This window comes from Monocercomonoides exilis (genome assembly GCF_001643675.1).
Source record: "Monocercomonoides exilis strain PA203 chromosome Unknown scaffold18-1597598, whole genome shotgun sequence".
In the NCBI taxonomy this organism is placed as follows: domain Eukaryota; phylum Preaxostyla; order Oxymonadida; family Polymastigidae; genus Monocercomonoides; species Monocercomonoides exilis.
In genome coordinates, this window is record NW_027150563.1 from 863,038 (window position 1) to 876,804 (window position 13,767).

Below are 13,767 nucleotides of genomic sequence, written 5' to 3' on the forward strand. Positions count from 1 at the left end.
TTCTTCTTCATATTTCTCTACAATTCGAATAACAAGTGGGTAAATTGGATTGTTTCGTTGTTACCTGATTGAAAATTTGTATTTTTGTTTATTTTTTTGATTGAATTCATTTCACATTTATTTAATGTTTTAAAACATTTACATATAAATTACATTATTGATTTGAAGAGAGAAAACATTGTTTATCACACTCTTTTGGATCAGACCAAAATGAAAATTTTGAAATGTTTCATCTTTTCATAAATTGTTTAATTATATCCGTTTTTTCACAAAATACAACATGTGATCTCAAGGTGGTGGATTTTGTATGTGGTACGGGATCTGGGTGCGTTAATGGAACTTGTGGCAAGTGCATTGATGACTCACATTGTAGCGAACAATCTTTTTGCAACAATGGTGTTTGCGAGCATAGAGGCTTGTTTCCATTGAGTGGCTGGACGGCAATAAGCATAATAGGTTCATTTGGAATTTCAATCCTCGGGGGTGCAACTGGACTCGGTGGCGGATCATTTGTTGTTCCAGTTTTGTGCCTTTGCTCTGGATTTACATCCACCCAAGCTGTAGCCATTGCGCAGGTTTTTTGTTTTATAATTTTTAGAGTGAAATTTGTTACCTGGTTTTGAAAATGTTCTTCTATTATGTTTTTAATTGTAAAAGGCAACAATTTTTGGTAATGGAGTTGTTGCATTTATTAATGGCATATTTGGACGTCATCCCACAAGAAATAGACCAAGAATTTCATTTGATATATTGTTTGTAATGTTTCCCTCTTTATTGGCCGGCTCGTTTTTGGGTGTTTTCGTGGCTCCTCTTGTTCCACAATTTGTAATTACCATCTTGCTTTGCTTCTTTTTAATATCAACTTTGGTGAGAACATTGCAAAAAGCAATTCGTGAATTCAAAAAAGAACAGCAGATACGCAAGGCCCAAAAGGCTGAGATGGAAGCCAAAAAAGATAGCTCTGTTACTGTTCCACCAATCAACAACGAAGATACGAGCTCAAATTCTTCGAGTGACAGACAAAGCGCAAATTCAACACAGTGCCAAGCGAATTCCGATCTTCACGAGGGAAATTTAGTTGAAGCTTCAGAAAGCTCCTCTGAAAATCGTGATGCGTCTGAAATTGTCCAAAAGTCTGACTTGGATAGCATAGAAAAAGGAAAAAGCGAAGAGAAGCAGATAAACGAGTTTCTGCAGAGCAGCTATGAAATGGAAGAGATGACTTCTTCCCAGCCAGCATATTGTCGGAAACGTGACGGTTCTACAGCCCAAGAGACATTCACTGTTGATACCGAGAATTCATCCACTTCACAAAATAGTCCCCCCTCTGAATCTTCAGCGCAGCGGACATCACATCTCACTGATGGTTCGCATGCTAACAATGACTCCGCGGCATCTTCAAGCTCATCAGAAGACGAGCAAGACAATTCACATCCTGCTGTATCTCCTTCTAACACTCCTTTGATCGACGAATCTCTTTCCCCTGAGCAACAGGCCCAGCTCGCCAAGATGCTCAAAAGCGAGGCACATCCTCCCATTTTGAAGCTCCTGTTCTGCATAGCAGTGTGGGCGACGATGATCGTGTTTTCCTTCGCGCGCGGCGGCAAAGGCGGAACTCCGTCGCTGTTTGGCGTGAAGCGCTGTGGCTGGGTCGACTGGTTTCTGTTTGCGCTATATCTGGTGCTTTCCCTTGCGCTTGCTGTGTTCGCAGGGTTTGTGTTAATCAGAGAGCACAAGACGAAAAAACAGTTGCACTACCCCTTTGCCGATGGTGATGTGCAGTGGCGCGTGAAGACAGCGGTGCTTTATCCGCTTTTCTGCATTCTCGCCGGTTTTCTGGCAGGCTTTTTGGGAATTGGCGGGGCGCTTGTGACTTCGCCAGTGCTGATGGAGATGGGGGTGATTGTGCCTGTTGTCACTGCCACAACCTCAGCGTTGCTTCTGGCCACGTCCTCGGCATCGACTGCGCAGTATGCAGTCTCTCTGTTTCTGCCGTATGATTGGGGTTTGTTCTTCTTTGGGTTGGGGATACTGGGATCGCTGGTGGGCACACTTGTGATTGCGAGGCTGGCGATCAAGTACCATCGATATTCAGTCCTTTTGTTCTCGATAGCGCTGTTGTTCTCGATTTCTCTGATTATTTCTGGATTCCATGGGATTTACACGATTGTGCTCATCATCATACACGGAGGGAGAGTTTCGTTTTCTTCACCTTGCAAATGAAAAAAAAAAAAGAAAAGAAAAGAAAAAGTCTTTCTTTTATTCCTCGTCTTTCATTTCATTTTACGTGCTTATGCATTTATAATTTTTTTTCGAGTGCATGAACCACGTAATGCTTATATATTTAAATGTGTATTTTTCCGCTGTTCCTTGTTTTTAAGAGTTCAAAAAGTTTTTTTCTTTTAATTTTCTATTCATACAGAAGTAATTTGACTGTTGTTTTCATTTGTTAAATATTTATATTTTTTGGCATGTGATTTTTTAATTTGTAATTCTGATTATTTTGTTGTTATCTTTGAAGAATTTTGGTGATTTCTTTTTCGTAATAAAACCTTATGTTCAGACATTTTTCGATGTATCTTTTGTCTTTTTTTCCATAAAACTGTTAAAACGCATTGCATGAATCAGCCTATCTATAGTGCAGTGCAGAAAAGTCAAAGAAAGCATTGTGAAAGTTTTATCCAAAAAAAAAAAAAAAAAAAAAAAAAAAAAAAAAAAAAAAAAAAAAAAAAAAAAATTATTTCTTTCGATTTAATTCATCTCTTTTAAATTTGTATTTTTTTGTTAAAAAAAAAAATTAAAAATGAAAAATGAAATTGTTCGTGAAAACAAACTATTTTTGACAAAGGAAAAAAAATTCATTTTCGAAAATAGCAAACGCACAATATGAGAGCAAATAAGGTCAAGAGGTGCAAAAAATGACCAAAAAGTTGATAAACAGAGCTTAAAAGAAAAGAGAAAGAAAGAGCTTTTGAGAGACTATCATTCTAGAAAATGCACATCATTGAATGTGGCAATGAAAATAAAGCGGAGATTTATTAAACAAAAGAATTCGTCATTACATATTGAAAAATTTCAAACGAAATTTGATAAAGTTATGAGACAAGCAGAAACAAAAAATTGTAACAAAAAAGAATAAAATAAACACATGAACTTAAAATTGAAATCTCTAATATAAATAGATACTAGAACAACAAATATAATTCAAAACAATTCTTTTTTCAGAAATAAATGAAAACAGTTCAAAATATACATAAACATATTCATAGAAAAGTTCAGTGAAAAAAGTCAACGAATGATCAAAATACAAGAGACAAAAGAATCTTTCACTCTCAAAGCTTTTGATGTATTCAAAAATACATCAAAAAGAAGGTGCATTTCATTGCTTTCTTGAGCGATTCCTGTGAAGGAGAAATTTCACAGACTCAAAAAAAGCATTTGACAAAAGATTAAAAGAAATTTAGCAATTATAAAAAGAGAATAAAAATTGTTTCATTCAATTTGAAAAGAACAGAAAATAAATAGACAAAATGTTTGAAACAAAAAAAAAAAAAACGTTTAAAATAGAAAAACATATTCAAGCAAAGTTTTGCTCAAAACTTCGCAAACAAAATTGATAAAACATAAAATGCAACATACAAATGGAAGTTCAACCAAAAACATTCAAAAAATTCGCTCAGCATTTATTCTTTGAGCATAACCAAACATAAACTAACACTTAAAAAGTAAGTTATCAAGGCCTTAAGTTATAAAATAAATTCTAACATTTCTAAGGCACCTTCGTTGCTACAATATTCTCAAATAAAAAACTGCATAATAAACGTTGCGATCCCCCATAAAATGAGAAACCCATGAAACACTACAGTTGCAATGAGTTTTGATTTGCTCTTCAAATCATGTACTTTATCTAAGAATTCAAATAAATATTCATTTTGAAATTGCATTTCGAAAACAGAATAGAAAAGAAAGAAATTATTTTTTTATTTTCTAAATTTAAAAAAAATAAAAAAAAAAAAAAACATTTAAATAGAATAATTCCAAAATTTAAAAATAAATAAATAAATAAAGACTTTACAATAAACAAACCTTTATGATAACTCTTAATGTACAGAACAATATGGCAGAAGCACGGAAGGCTGTAAATATAAACACATCCGCAAAAACTGCCGGCAAAACGCAGCACATTTCCAACAGATGGATAAAACACTGCAACAAGCGTTGTAACAGCCACAAAAATAAGCGAAAACGGAATAACATGAAACCAAAACGATAATTCTATTTCATCTTCATTTTTTTCTTTCTCTTTTTCTTTTTCTTTCTCTTTCTCCTCTTCTTGTCTCTCAACCTCATCTTTCTCTATTTGCACTTCATTTTCCGTCTTCATTTCTATTTTATACTCATTCATTTCGGTTTCCTCTTCGTTTCCATTCGGTTTTTGGCATTCATTTTCATCTATTGTGATTGAAATGCAATTTATCGCCTGTATTGCCTTCTTCTCATTTACACTATTATTCTCAGTGTTTGGAGTAGGCTTGTTTGTTGAAGAAGAAGATACAGAAATGGAATGTTGAAAAGAAGAATCAGTAATGCCATGAGATGAATGAGAAGAAGATGGAGAAGGGTGGAGGCACGCAGAATCAAAACAGCCTTCCGCTGTTAAATCACCTTCAATATTCTGCAAATGGTGAGCAGTCATTCCTTCAAATGGCAAAGTTATCTGCTCTGAATCAGCCACCTCAAACCCCTCTTTGCACTCTGCCTCAACATCTTTCGAAATGTCTGTGCAGACCGAAATGAATCTCTCATTAAAGACACCTTCAGCACCATTCACTGCTTCCTGTTCTCTCGAAAAGAAGGAAGGATGCTGGCCACATTCACAGGAAGAATCGATGCTAATTTGAGACACTTCCTTTTCACTGTTCTCTTCTTTGTTACAAATCTTGGTGCAATTGCTGCGATTATCGATTCCAACGATACTGTTAATAGCATCACTGTTTCTATTTTCCTCCATCTCTATCTCACATTTTTCTGCATTAACTTCCATTTTTCTGGATCGGCATGACCATAAAAGAACACATCTTGGACAGAATGCAGCAAATATTGAAGAGCGCATTGATCGGAAAATGACAGGAAACGTCACCAGCATCTGAAAAATAAGGCTGATGCGTGCAATAATGGCAACAACGCTGCCGGACGCGAGCATCATCAGGTAATTGTCAAGAATCGGCACATTCGTCTCACCAGTGTGTGGGTTTGTGAAGTGGTGGAACCCAAAATAGCCTGTTACGCCCACAAGCGCATACAACACAATATCTACCGTAAATCCTAAGACTATGTCTCGTTCGTCGTTTTTTGGATTTTTGGAATTGAGAAATATTGAAGGAATGATACTGTGAATGAAAAATGACATTGATAAAACGCCAAGCGAAGAAGGAAAAGTTGGTTGACACAAATCAATCAATTCATTATGAAAGCCATGAGGCGGTGCCAACCCAGTTATAACAATAATGACCGAAACAACAATGACAGATATAATTCCGAATGATGAACCTTTTATTAAGATTGATTGATTTGGTATCAGAACAAGTCCAAAAAGAATAACGGCAATAAAAACTGCGGACATTTTTGTATTCCACCATATTCCCACTTTAGCATTTGCAAGATTACAAATGGCTCGAACAATCTGCTCAAAATTCTGAGCAAGAAAAATATGTAAAGCAATTATGGCGACGAGAAGAACAAGTGCCGTAACTCCTCGAGCAACATAATATCCAGATTTCCCAAAAACTTCCCTGCAACGAATTGAAAAATCAGATGTGCCCTTGCTGTTGCGCAAAACTAAAATTGCAGTGTAGCATGAAATGTACCCTGTGAACAAAACAAAAAATATTCCCAGAGCAAGGCCAGCCTTCGATATTACTTTAAAGAAGTATCAGAATTAAAAAAATTTTTTTCATTCAAAAGAATAATCAAACCCCATGGAAGAGTCACAACAGTTGAGCCTATCATCAAAGTTGATATTGAAAAGATATTTGTAAAGCTGCTGTGTTTGTTACTTTTTGAATTCATCTGTGTAGTTTATTTTTTAACTTTTAGAAATGAAATATTTCAAAAATTTTGATAAATGTGTATTTGAAAAGTAATTATGGGAACATTTTTTTAAAAAAAGTTCTTCTGTGAAAAAAAAAAAAAAAAAAAAAAAAAAAAAAAAAAACAATCCAATTGATTTTTATTTTCAGAAAAGTTAAAAAACATATGAATTTATTCATATCAATTTTCTTTTGTGCAAACTGAGTTCATTTGATTCATCAAATATGCATTTGCTTTTCGAAAGGAAGTAACTATTCAAAGAGACTAATGTTCTAGCCTGATTATTTCAATTGAATAATAATATAATGATATGCTTTTATATCTTACGAAATTTGCTGGAAATAATCACTGGAATTGAATTTTGATATTCACGGTATTTTCTTTTCAAGCTTATGTTACAAATATTTCATTCGTCAATAAGGAAAAGCTGAGAAATTAAAAAATTGCTCTTTTGAAATAATAATTATTTTTCAAACAATCGAAAAAACAAGCATAAAATTTTAATTATTAAAAACATTTAAAAAAAAGCTTTGAAGAAGAATTATAAGGGAAAAAATATTCATATTGTCTTTCTTTCAAAAAAAAAAAAAAAATAGAAAATTCGAAGTTCAAGATTTCTAACAATAAAAGTTATGAATACATAAACATAAAAATCCTCCGCTTAAAGAAATATTCAATATAATTAATAATTCTTTGAAGAATTTTATGTAAAAAATTTTTCTCAAAAATGAAAAAAGGCAATTCAAATGGAAAAAAAAAGACAGATGTCGAACAAAAACTGGAACAAAAAATTGCATTTCAACGAATTTCACCAACAAAATTGGGAACAAACAAGAAATTAACTTGCCTCTAATTTTTCGTTGATTTGTGGAATTTGTCCAATTATTTTCAATTCCGGTTTTTCTTTTAATTCTTCCTTTATTTCCCCTTTAACCAGCAATAAAACATCATTCAATGAGCGAAGCCAATATGTGGGAGCAACATCAATTGTTTCAGGAACTCTTGCATATGGAACAATGCAACTATCAATTCCCGAACTGAACAAATAAGAAAGTGATAAGATCATAAAAATGCAGAAAATGAATAATTTGAATAATAATTTAAGCGCAAACGCGTTTGATGCCTGAACATCAGGCTTTGCATCACCAACAAATAGCACCCTTTTTGGGTTTGTAACATTGAAATGCTTTAATGCGGCTAAAACGGCAACTGGATCAGGTTTATACCCACCATAAACATCCGGGGGAAATAGCTCCTATTATTATACGCGGAATTTAAAAAAATTAAGTTACAGAAAAATAATTCAAACATCTACAAATTCCATAAAGCCCAGAAATGAACAATCTTCTATCAATGAAGGCTTACGACGATTAGAAACAATTCCAATTTTCACTCCAAGTCTCTTCAATTCGCCCATTAAATCTAGTACCTTTGGAATCGATTAAATTATAAAATTCAATTAATTAGAAAAGAAACCCCAGGAAATGGCTTAAGATAATTTTTCCGAATTCTTGTCTGGACTTCTCGATAAGTTTCTTGATACATATTAAACTCCTCATCACTTATTTCCCTGCCCAAGAGTACATTAAATTCACCGCGCAGAGATAACGACTGCAGTTCATTCTACAATCATTTTCATTATAAACAAATAACAATGAAAATAAATGGAACATCCGAACGTAACATAAATAAAACAATGTGTCATACAGAAATTTCTTCTTGACTTTTCGTATATCCAAATGCTTTTAAAGTCTGATGATATATTTCACATAGCAAGCCTAAACAGCTAATTAAAAAAGATAAACTTCAAATTACAAAACATACCAAATGAATCCGATATGGTACCATCCATGTCAAATAAAACTACATCGTATTTCAATTCAAAAGCCATGGAAAACTAAAAAAATACAAAAAAGTCAGAAATTCAAATTTAATATGGTTTTTTGATCAAATAATGCTGTTTTGAATTCAAACTCGAGTCTTCACATTTCAAGTGAAGAGTACAAAAAACAAGAATAAAAATTATAACATAAAAAATTCCTACAAAAAAATATATATTCATCACTGACAACAGCTTCCAGTAATTGTAAGATTAGACTTAGTTCTCCTGCTCATCTCATTCAAAAACAGGATATCTTCAGAGCCAAAGCTAACAGCTCCGGACAAATGTGAGTGGGGCAGCGGCATGTGCTCCCCCACATTCGCTGTGCTCTCGTCCTGTCTCTGGAACAACCTCTTCAGCTCCGAGAGGGGGATGGTTTCTTCAGTGTATTTGAAGAGCACATGCATGGTGAGGGTGTTCAGATATACGAAGCGTTTGAGGAGCGAAAGCATGTCTGTATCGCTTGCTCTGTCGCACTCCCACCAGAGCTGGCTGTGGAGGAAGGGCTGGAGAGAGGAGAAGAGGAAGGAGGAGGAGGAAGAAGAAGAAGAGGAGGAAGAGGAAGAGGAAGAGGAAGAAGAAGAAGAAGAAGAAGAAGAAGGGGAGGAGGAAGAAGAAGATGGTGATTGATTTGAAACATTTGAAGAAGAAGAAGAAGAAGAAGAAGCTGTGTGTGTTTGTTTTTTGAGGGAAGGAAGTTGGAGGAATGGAAGAAGCTTCTGGTTTGTCACTCTGATTTGGATGAAAGGAGCATTTGAAGAGGAAGAGGAAGAAGGAGATGAATATAACACAACACCAGGACCTTTAGAAGAGGAAGAGGAAGAAGAAGACAATAAAGAAGAAGAGGAGGAGGAGGAAGAAGAATGAGAAGAAGAAGAAGGAGAAGGAGAAGCAACAGGAGCGTGCTGATATGACATCCCTTGTTCAAAATCGCTCTTCTTCATGTTTGGATGAGGTGTACCCGAACCAATCACAATTGCCCCAACATGCTCGTTCTCTTTCTCTTTCTCTTTTTTACTCTCTTTTTTATTCTCCTTCTCATTTTTTCCCTTTCCTTTTCCCTTTTCTCCTCCTTCTTCGCTCTCTGCCAATGAAGCAGAAGGAGTGCTGGCTGTGCGAGAAGCGTTGGCTGAGCGGAGGATCAAGACATCGTACAGCTCTGGATGATGGAGGAAGAGAGTGTCTGAGGAGCAGGCAATGAAGGAGGGGGGAAGAGAAGAAGAAGAAGATGATGATGATGATGATGATGATGATGAATTTGATTGATAGCTTGTCTGATTGGGGGAGAAAGGCGATGCAAACAAAGACACATTGCCAATAGGAACACATTGAGGCACAACAAGATGTCTCTTCAGAGAAGAAGAGGAAAACGGAATGGGGGAATCAGTTTGTGTGTTGGAGGAGGAATAAAACGAGGAGGAAGAAGAAGAAGAAGATTTTCTCTTTCCTTTCTGTTTTTTGCCGATGGTGGAATTGCGGTGCTTTCTATGTTTTTTGTTTTTCTTTGATTTATCTTTTTCTTTTTCTTCTTTCTCTTCTTTTTCCTTTTCATCTCCATTCTCCGCTTTCTCTGATTCTTTTATTTTCTCTTCTGTTTTTCCTTCTGCTTTTTCATCCATTTCATCATCAACAACATTATTATCTTGTTCTTCTTCCTTCTTCTCTTCTTTACCTTCCTCTTCCTCTTCCTCTTCCTTCTCCCCCTCCCCCTCCTCTTCCTCCACTCCAATCCCAAAGAAATCTCTTCTCTTCCTCTTCATCTGGCTCGCCATGCTCTCCACGCTCACAATGCACAGGTCTTCTTCTTCCACCACTTTCGGCTTCTTCTTCAGCGCTGACAGAAAAGACGTTTCTTCTTTTTTTGCTTCCTTTGCATCTTTTGTGAGTTTATCTGATTGCTTGCTATTTCTCTCTTTCTCTTTTCTCTTTGTTACTTCTTCATTATTATTATCATCATCTTCCTCTTCTTCCTCACTTTCTTCACTTTCTTCTTCTCCTCCTTCTGAACTACCATCATCTTCATCCTCACTTCCACTTTCATTCTCTTCTTCCTCCTCTTCCTCTTCTTTCTCCCTCTCCCTTTCCCTTTCCTTCTCCTTCTCTCTCTTCTCCCTCTCCTTCATCGACACATCGAATATCGGCACAAACCTCGCCAGCTCGCTCAGCGCAAAACACGCATCAGATGCAAAAGAAAGAGGAGGCTGAGTCAAAATGAGAATCCGAAGGCCCAAAAGAACCGCGCGATGGAGGATAAACAGAGGCTGGAACAAGAAGTTGGGCTTTAAAGGGGAAGAGAAAGAAGGAAGAAGGCGATTGGGGGAGTTATTAAAGGAATTGGATAGGGGAGAAAGAGGAGAAGTGAAGGAAAAAGGAAGGCAAGAGGAGAGGAGAGGAATGAAAGGGATGGAATGACGAGTGTTTCGTCGGGTTTTGGATGAGGAAGAGGAAGAGGAGGAAGAGGAAAAAGAAGAAGAAGGAGAAGAGGAAGAAGAAGAGAAATGATAAACTAAACCGGGAGCTAATTGAGGAAGTTTGTTTGAAGATACAATTTGAGAATTGGAAGAAGAAGAAGAAGATGATGATGATGATGATGATGATGATGAAATATGTTCGTTTTCATTCTTTTGACTCTTTTCAGTTGAAGATGAATGTTTGGAATGATGATGATGATGTCTGTGATGATGATGATGATGATGCTTATGATTATGTTCGTTCTCTTCTTCTTCTTCTTCTGCTTCATCTCCACTTCTTTCTCTTCTATGCTTCCTCTTCCTCCTCCTCTTTCTTCTCTCTTCTTCCCTTTCTTCTTCTTCTCCTTCTCCTTCCCCTTCCTCTTCTTCTTCTTCTTCCTCAAAAGGCGGAGGAGCCGGAAGAAATTCGCTTGTTCCGTCTTCTCCTTCGATGGCAATCGCATCTGACGGCTGCCAATCATCATTCAAACCAAAACGACCAGAAACAACGCTTATTCCTTTGCGGTTGGAGGAAGAAGAAGGAGAAGAAGAAGAAGAGGGAGAAGAAGAATGATGATGATGGTGACGATGATGAAGAGAAGAAGAAGAAGAAGAAGAAGAAGAAGAAGAAGAACGTGATGAAGCAGAAGAAGCAGATGAATAAGAAGAAGAGGAATAAGAAGAAGAGCAAGATTCTGAGTCAGAATCAGAATCAGAGGAAGAAGAAGAAGAAGACATTTCATCTTTTGAATGCTGTTGTTGAAGATTAGTGGATGATTTGAGGGGGGTTGATATTGCAGAAGAAGAAGGGGGAGAAAGAGAAGAAGAAGAGGAAGAAGATTCATAAGCAGAAGCAAAAGGAGAATCACTTGAAGGAGAAAGAGAAGAAGAAGGAGAAGTTTTATTGTCTTCAGAAATCACCACAATTTTATTGCTTTCAATTGTTTTTCCATTCGAACTATTGAAACTTTGCCCCACACCTTCCCATTTTGAAGCTGGTTTTGAGTTATTTTTGCTATTTTTGCTGTTTTTGCTGCCAAAGCGAAAAGAAGAGAGAAGAGAAGAAGAAGAGGAGGAAGAAGAAGAGGAGGAAGAGGAAGAGGAAGAGGAAGAGGAAGAGGAAGAGGAAGAAGAAGAAGAAGAAGAAGGATGAGGAGGGGTATAAGAAATCGAAACAATGCGGTTTTTGATGATTTCTTTTTTCTTCTTCATTTCTTCTTCGCTCAGCTCTTTCAGGGCGTTCAGAGAAGAAGGCGAAGAAAGGATGAAAGGAGGGGTGGAGGTGGGGGAGACACGAGAAAGAGAAGAGGAAGAGAAGGAAGAAGAAGAAGAAGAAGATGATGATGATGATGAAGAAGATGATGATAAAATAGAAGAAGAAGAAGAAGAAGAATGAGAAGAAGAAGGAAGAGGAGGAGGAGGAGGCATTAGAGAAGGAGCAGAAGTCGATTGAGTATAAGGCGGAGGGCAGAACAAGAAGGACAAAGCAGAAAAGAAGCGAAAGGGAGATATGAACGGGATAGGAACAAAGGAAGACTGTGCTATGCGTGTGGGCTGTGAAAGGGAAAAGGAAGAAGAGGTTGAAATGTTGCTGTTGTTTTTGTTGTTGCTCTTCTTCTTCGTCGTCTTCATCTTCTTTTGATCTTTGTTTTCTTCTTCTTCTTCTTCTTCTTCTTCTTCTTCTTCACCTTCCTCTTCCTCCTCATCTTCTACTGATTCATTGAAAATGGATGCATATTGCGGGGTGATTGGAGATTCAGCTATTTTTCCATGTTTGTGTGATTTGGAAGATTTTGAATGGTTTTCATTTGTTTTTGTGGAGTTATGTGTTTCTTTGTCATCCTTTTCTTCTTCTTTCTCTCTTTCTTCTTCTTCTTCTTCTTCTTCTTCATTTTCATCTTTACCACTATCATCTCTTTCTCTTTCTCTTTCTCTTTGTCTTTCTTCTTTTTCTTTTTCTTTTTCTTCACTTTCTGCTTTTAACTGCAATTTTGTTTTCAATTTTCGGAGAAATTCCGGATACAATGCAAATGAATGCGTTACTGATAAAATGTCCGGGAAAAAAAAGATTACATTTGGCACAGATTGCTTCAGGGAGAAATTGCCGGCAGAAGAATAATTAATTCGTGGCGATAATTCCTCTCCCCGCCCGTCCAGAAATATCGGAATTGCGGGTTTCGATTCCTGACTTAACGAATAAGTCGACAAAGTTGCCAGTTTTTCGCTTCCTTCAGTGTATTCTGTGTTGTCTTTTGCTGTTTTCTGGTCGTCGGATTCGGATGTGTATGACCTGATTGAATACGCAGGCGGAGATTGCGTTTCGTTCATTGATGACTTCCCAGCTGTTGATATTGCTGCTGCTGCTGATGAAGATGAAGATGTTGTTGTTGTTGTTGTTGAAGAATAGGATGAGGTCGCTGTTGATGTTAATGGAGTGATTGGAGACAAAAGTGCAGTGTGCTCTGAGGGCTTGGCTTTGAGGTCTTTGACTGTTGTTGGGTCAATTATATCTGATGACTTGCTGTCTTTTATCCCAAATAGTTCGCGGAAGAACTTTAAAGTGGGCGAAAGTCCGCTCAGTGCACTTTCTTTTTGAATAGATTCGTTTCCAAATTCAAGAACAGAAAAATCTAATACTGGAGGAGATATAGAATAAAGAGGAATGTTTAACGTGCTGAATCGTTGCTCTCTCTTATTTGCCAGTTGAAGAACAGCAAGTTTCAAATTATGATTATCCATATAATTTGAAAGAAGTTTGTAATTCTTATTTGCTCCAATATCCCTGAGCAAAAGCAAAATCAATGCAAGCGTAAATGCTATTTCAAAGACATAAGAAATGGTAAATAAAAGCAAAACCTGACGTTGTTCAGCAAAAAATCAAGATGGACAAAAAGAGAAAATGGCGAATAGCCAATGAATCCAACAGCAAACATCTTTGAACCACGGTCTAAACACGTTAGATTTTATTTATCATCAAAAATAAAACAGTTTTAAAGTTTACTTCTGAAACATTCCAAACCATATCTCCTATCAACAACTTGATTAAAAACTGCAATGCCCCAATATCCGCATAAAGTGAAAATAAAATAATCCTGCTCAATGAAATGGCTTCCAGAAGGAAGAGTTAGAAATTCTAATCCACCATCAAGGAATTCATGGCAATTTTGAGGATACATATATTCCACAACATTTCCTTCCTTAATATCAAAACTTGTGATGAATGCTGCTTTAAGTGAACCGCAACGCCAACCGTACGGATAAGGTTTCACGGTTGTATGTAAAGGAAGCACAGAGGCAGACATAAAAGCAAAATAAAAACTTTCTAAAGTTATAATGGAAAGATCA

General features: G+C 36.4%; 4 protein-coding genes across 4 annotated transcripts; 1 reads left to right on the forward strand and 3 right to left on the reverse strand.

The window, feature by feature from the left end:
* Positions 1–222: 222 nt before the first annotated feature.
* MONOS_6233 (putative sulfite exporter TauE/SafE) lies at positions 223–2,566 on the forward strand. The gene is made up of 2 exons (XM_067876450.1): positions 223–575; positions 658–2,566. Exons 1-2 carry the CDS (start codon positions 225–227, stop codon positions 2,221–2,223), a joined length of 1,917 nt encoding a protein of 638 aa, XP_067728865.1. The 5' UTR covers positions 223–224; the 3' UTR covers positions 2,224–2,566.
* A 1,231-nt stretch (positions 2,567–3,797) lies between these two features.
* MONOS_6232 (putative sodium-coupled neutral amino acid transporter) lies at positions 3,798–6,069 on the reverse strand (the record flags this gene model as incomplete). Its single annotated transcript, XM_067876449.1, has 3 exons — positions 3,798–3,907; positions 4,087–5,919; positions 5,976–6,069. The coding sequence occupies 3 exons, from the start codon at positions 6,067–6,069 to the stop codon at positions 3,798–3,800; spliced, it is 2,037 nt and encodes a 678-aa protein (XP_067728866.1).
* An 859-nt stretch (positions 6,070–6,928) lies between these two features.
* MONOS_6231 (putative Haloacid dehalogenase-like hydrolase) lies at positions 6,929–7,938 on the reverse strand (the record flags this gene model as incomplete). The annotated part of the gene is made up of 6 exons (XM_067876448.1): positions 6,929–7,127; positions 7,203–7,345; positions 7,400–7,519; positions 7,567–7,713; positions 7,798–7,842; positions 7,915–7,938. The coding sequence occupies 6 exons, from the start codon at positions 7,936–7,938 to the stop codon at positions 6,929–6,931; spliced, it is 678 nt and encodes a 225-aa protein (XP_067728867.1).
* A 73-nt stretch (positions 7,939–8,011) lies between these two features.
* On the reverse strand, positions 8,012–13,724 carry MONOS_6230 (putative DENN domain-containing protein 11; the record flags this gene model as incomplete). The annotated part of the gene is made up of 4 exons (XM_067876447.1): positions 8,012–10,173; positions 10,480–13,204; positions 13,279–13,369; positions 13,442–13,724. 4 exons carry the CDS (start codon positions 13,722–13,724, stop codon positions 8,152–8,154), a joined length of 5,121 nt encoding a protein of 1,706 aa, XP_067728868.1. The 3' UTR covers positions 8,012–8,151.
* Between the last annotated feature and the right edge of the window lie 43 nt (positions 13,725–13,767).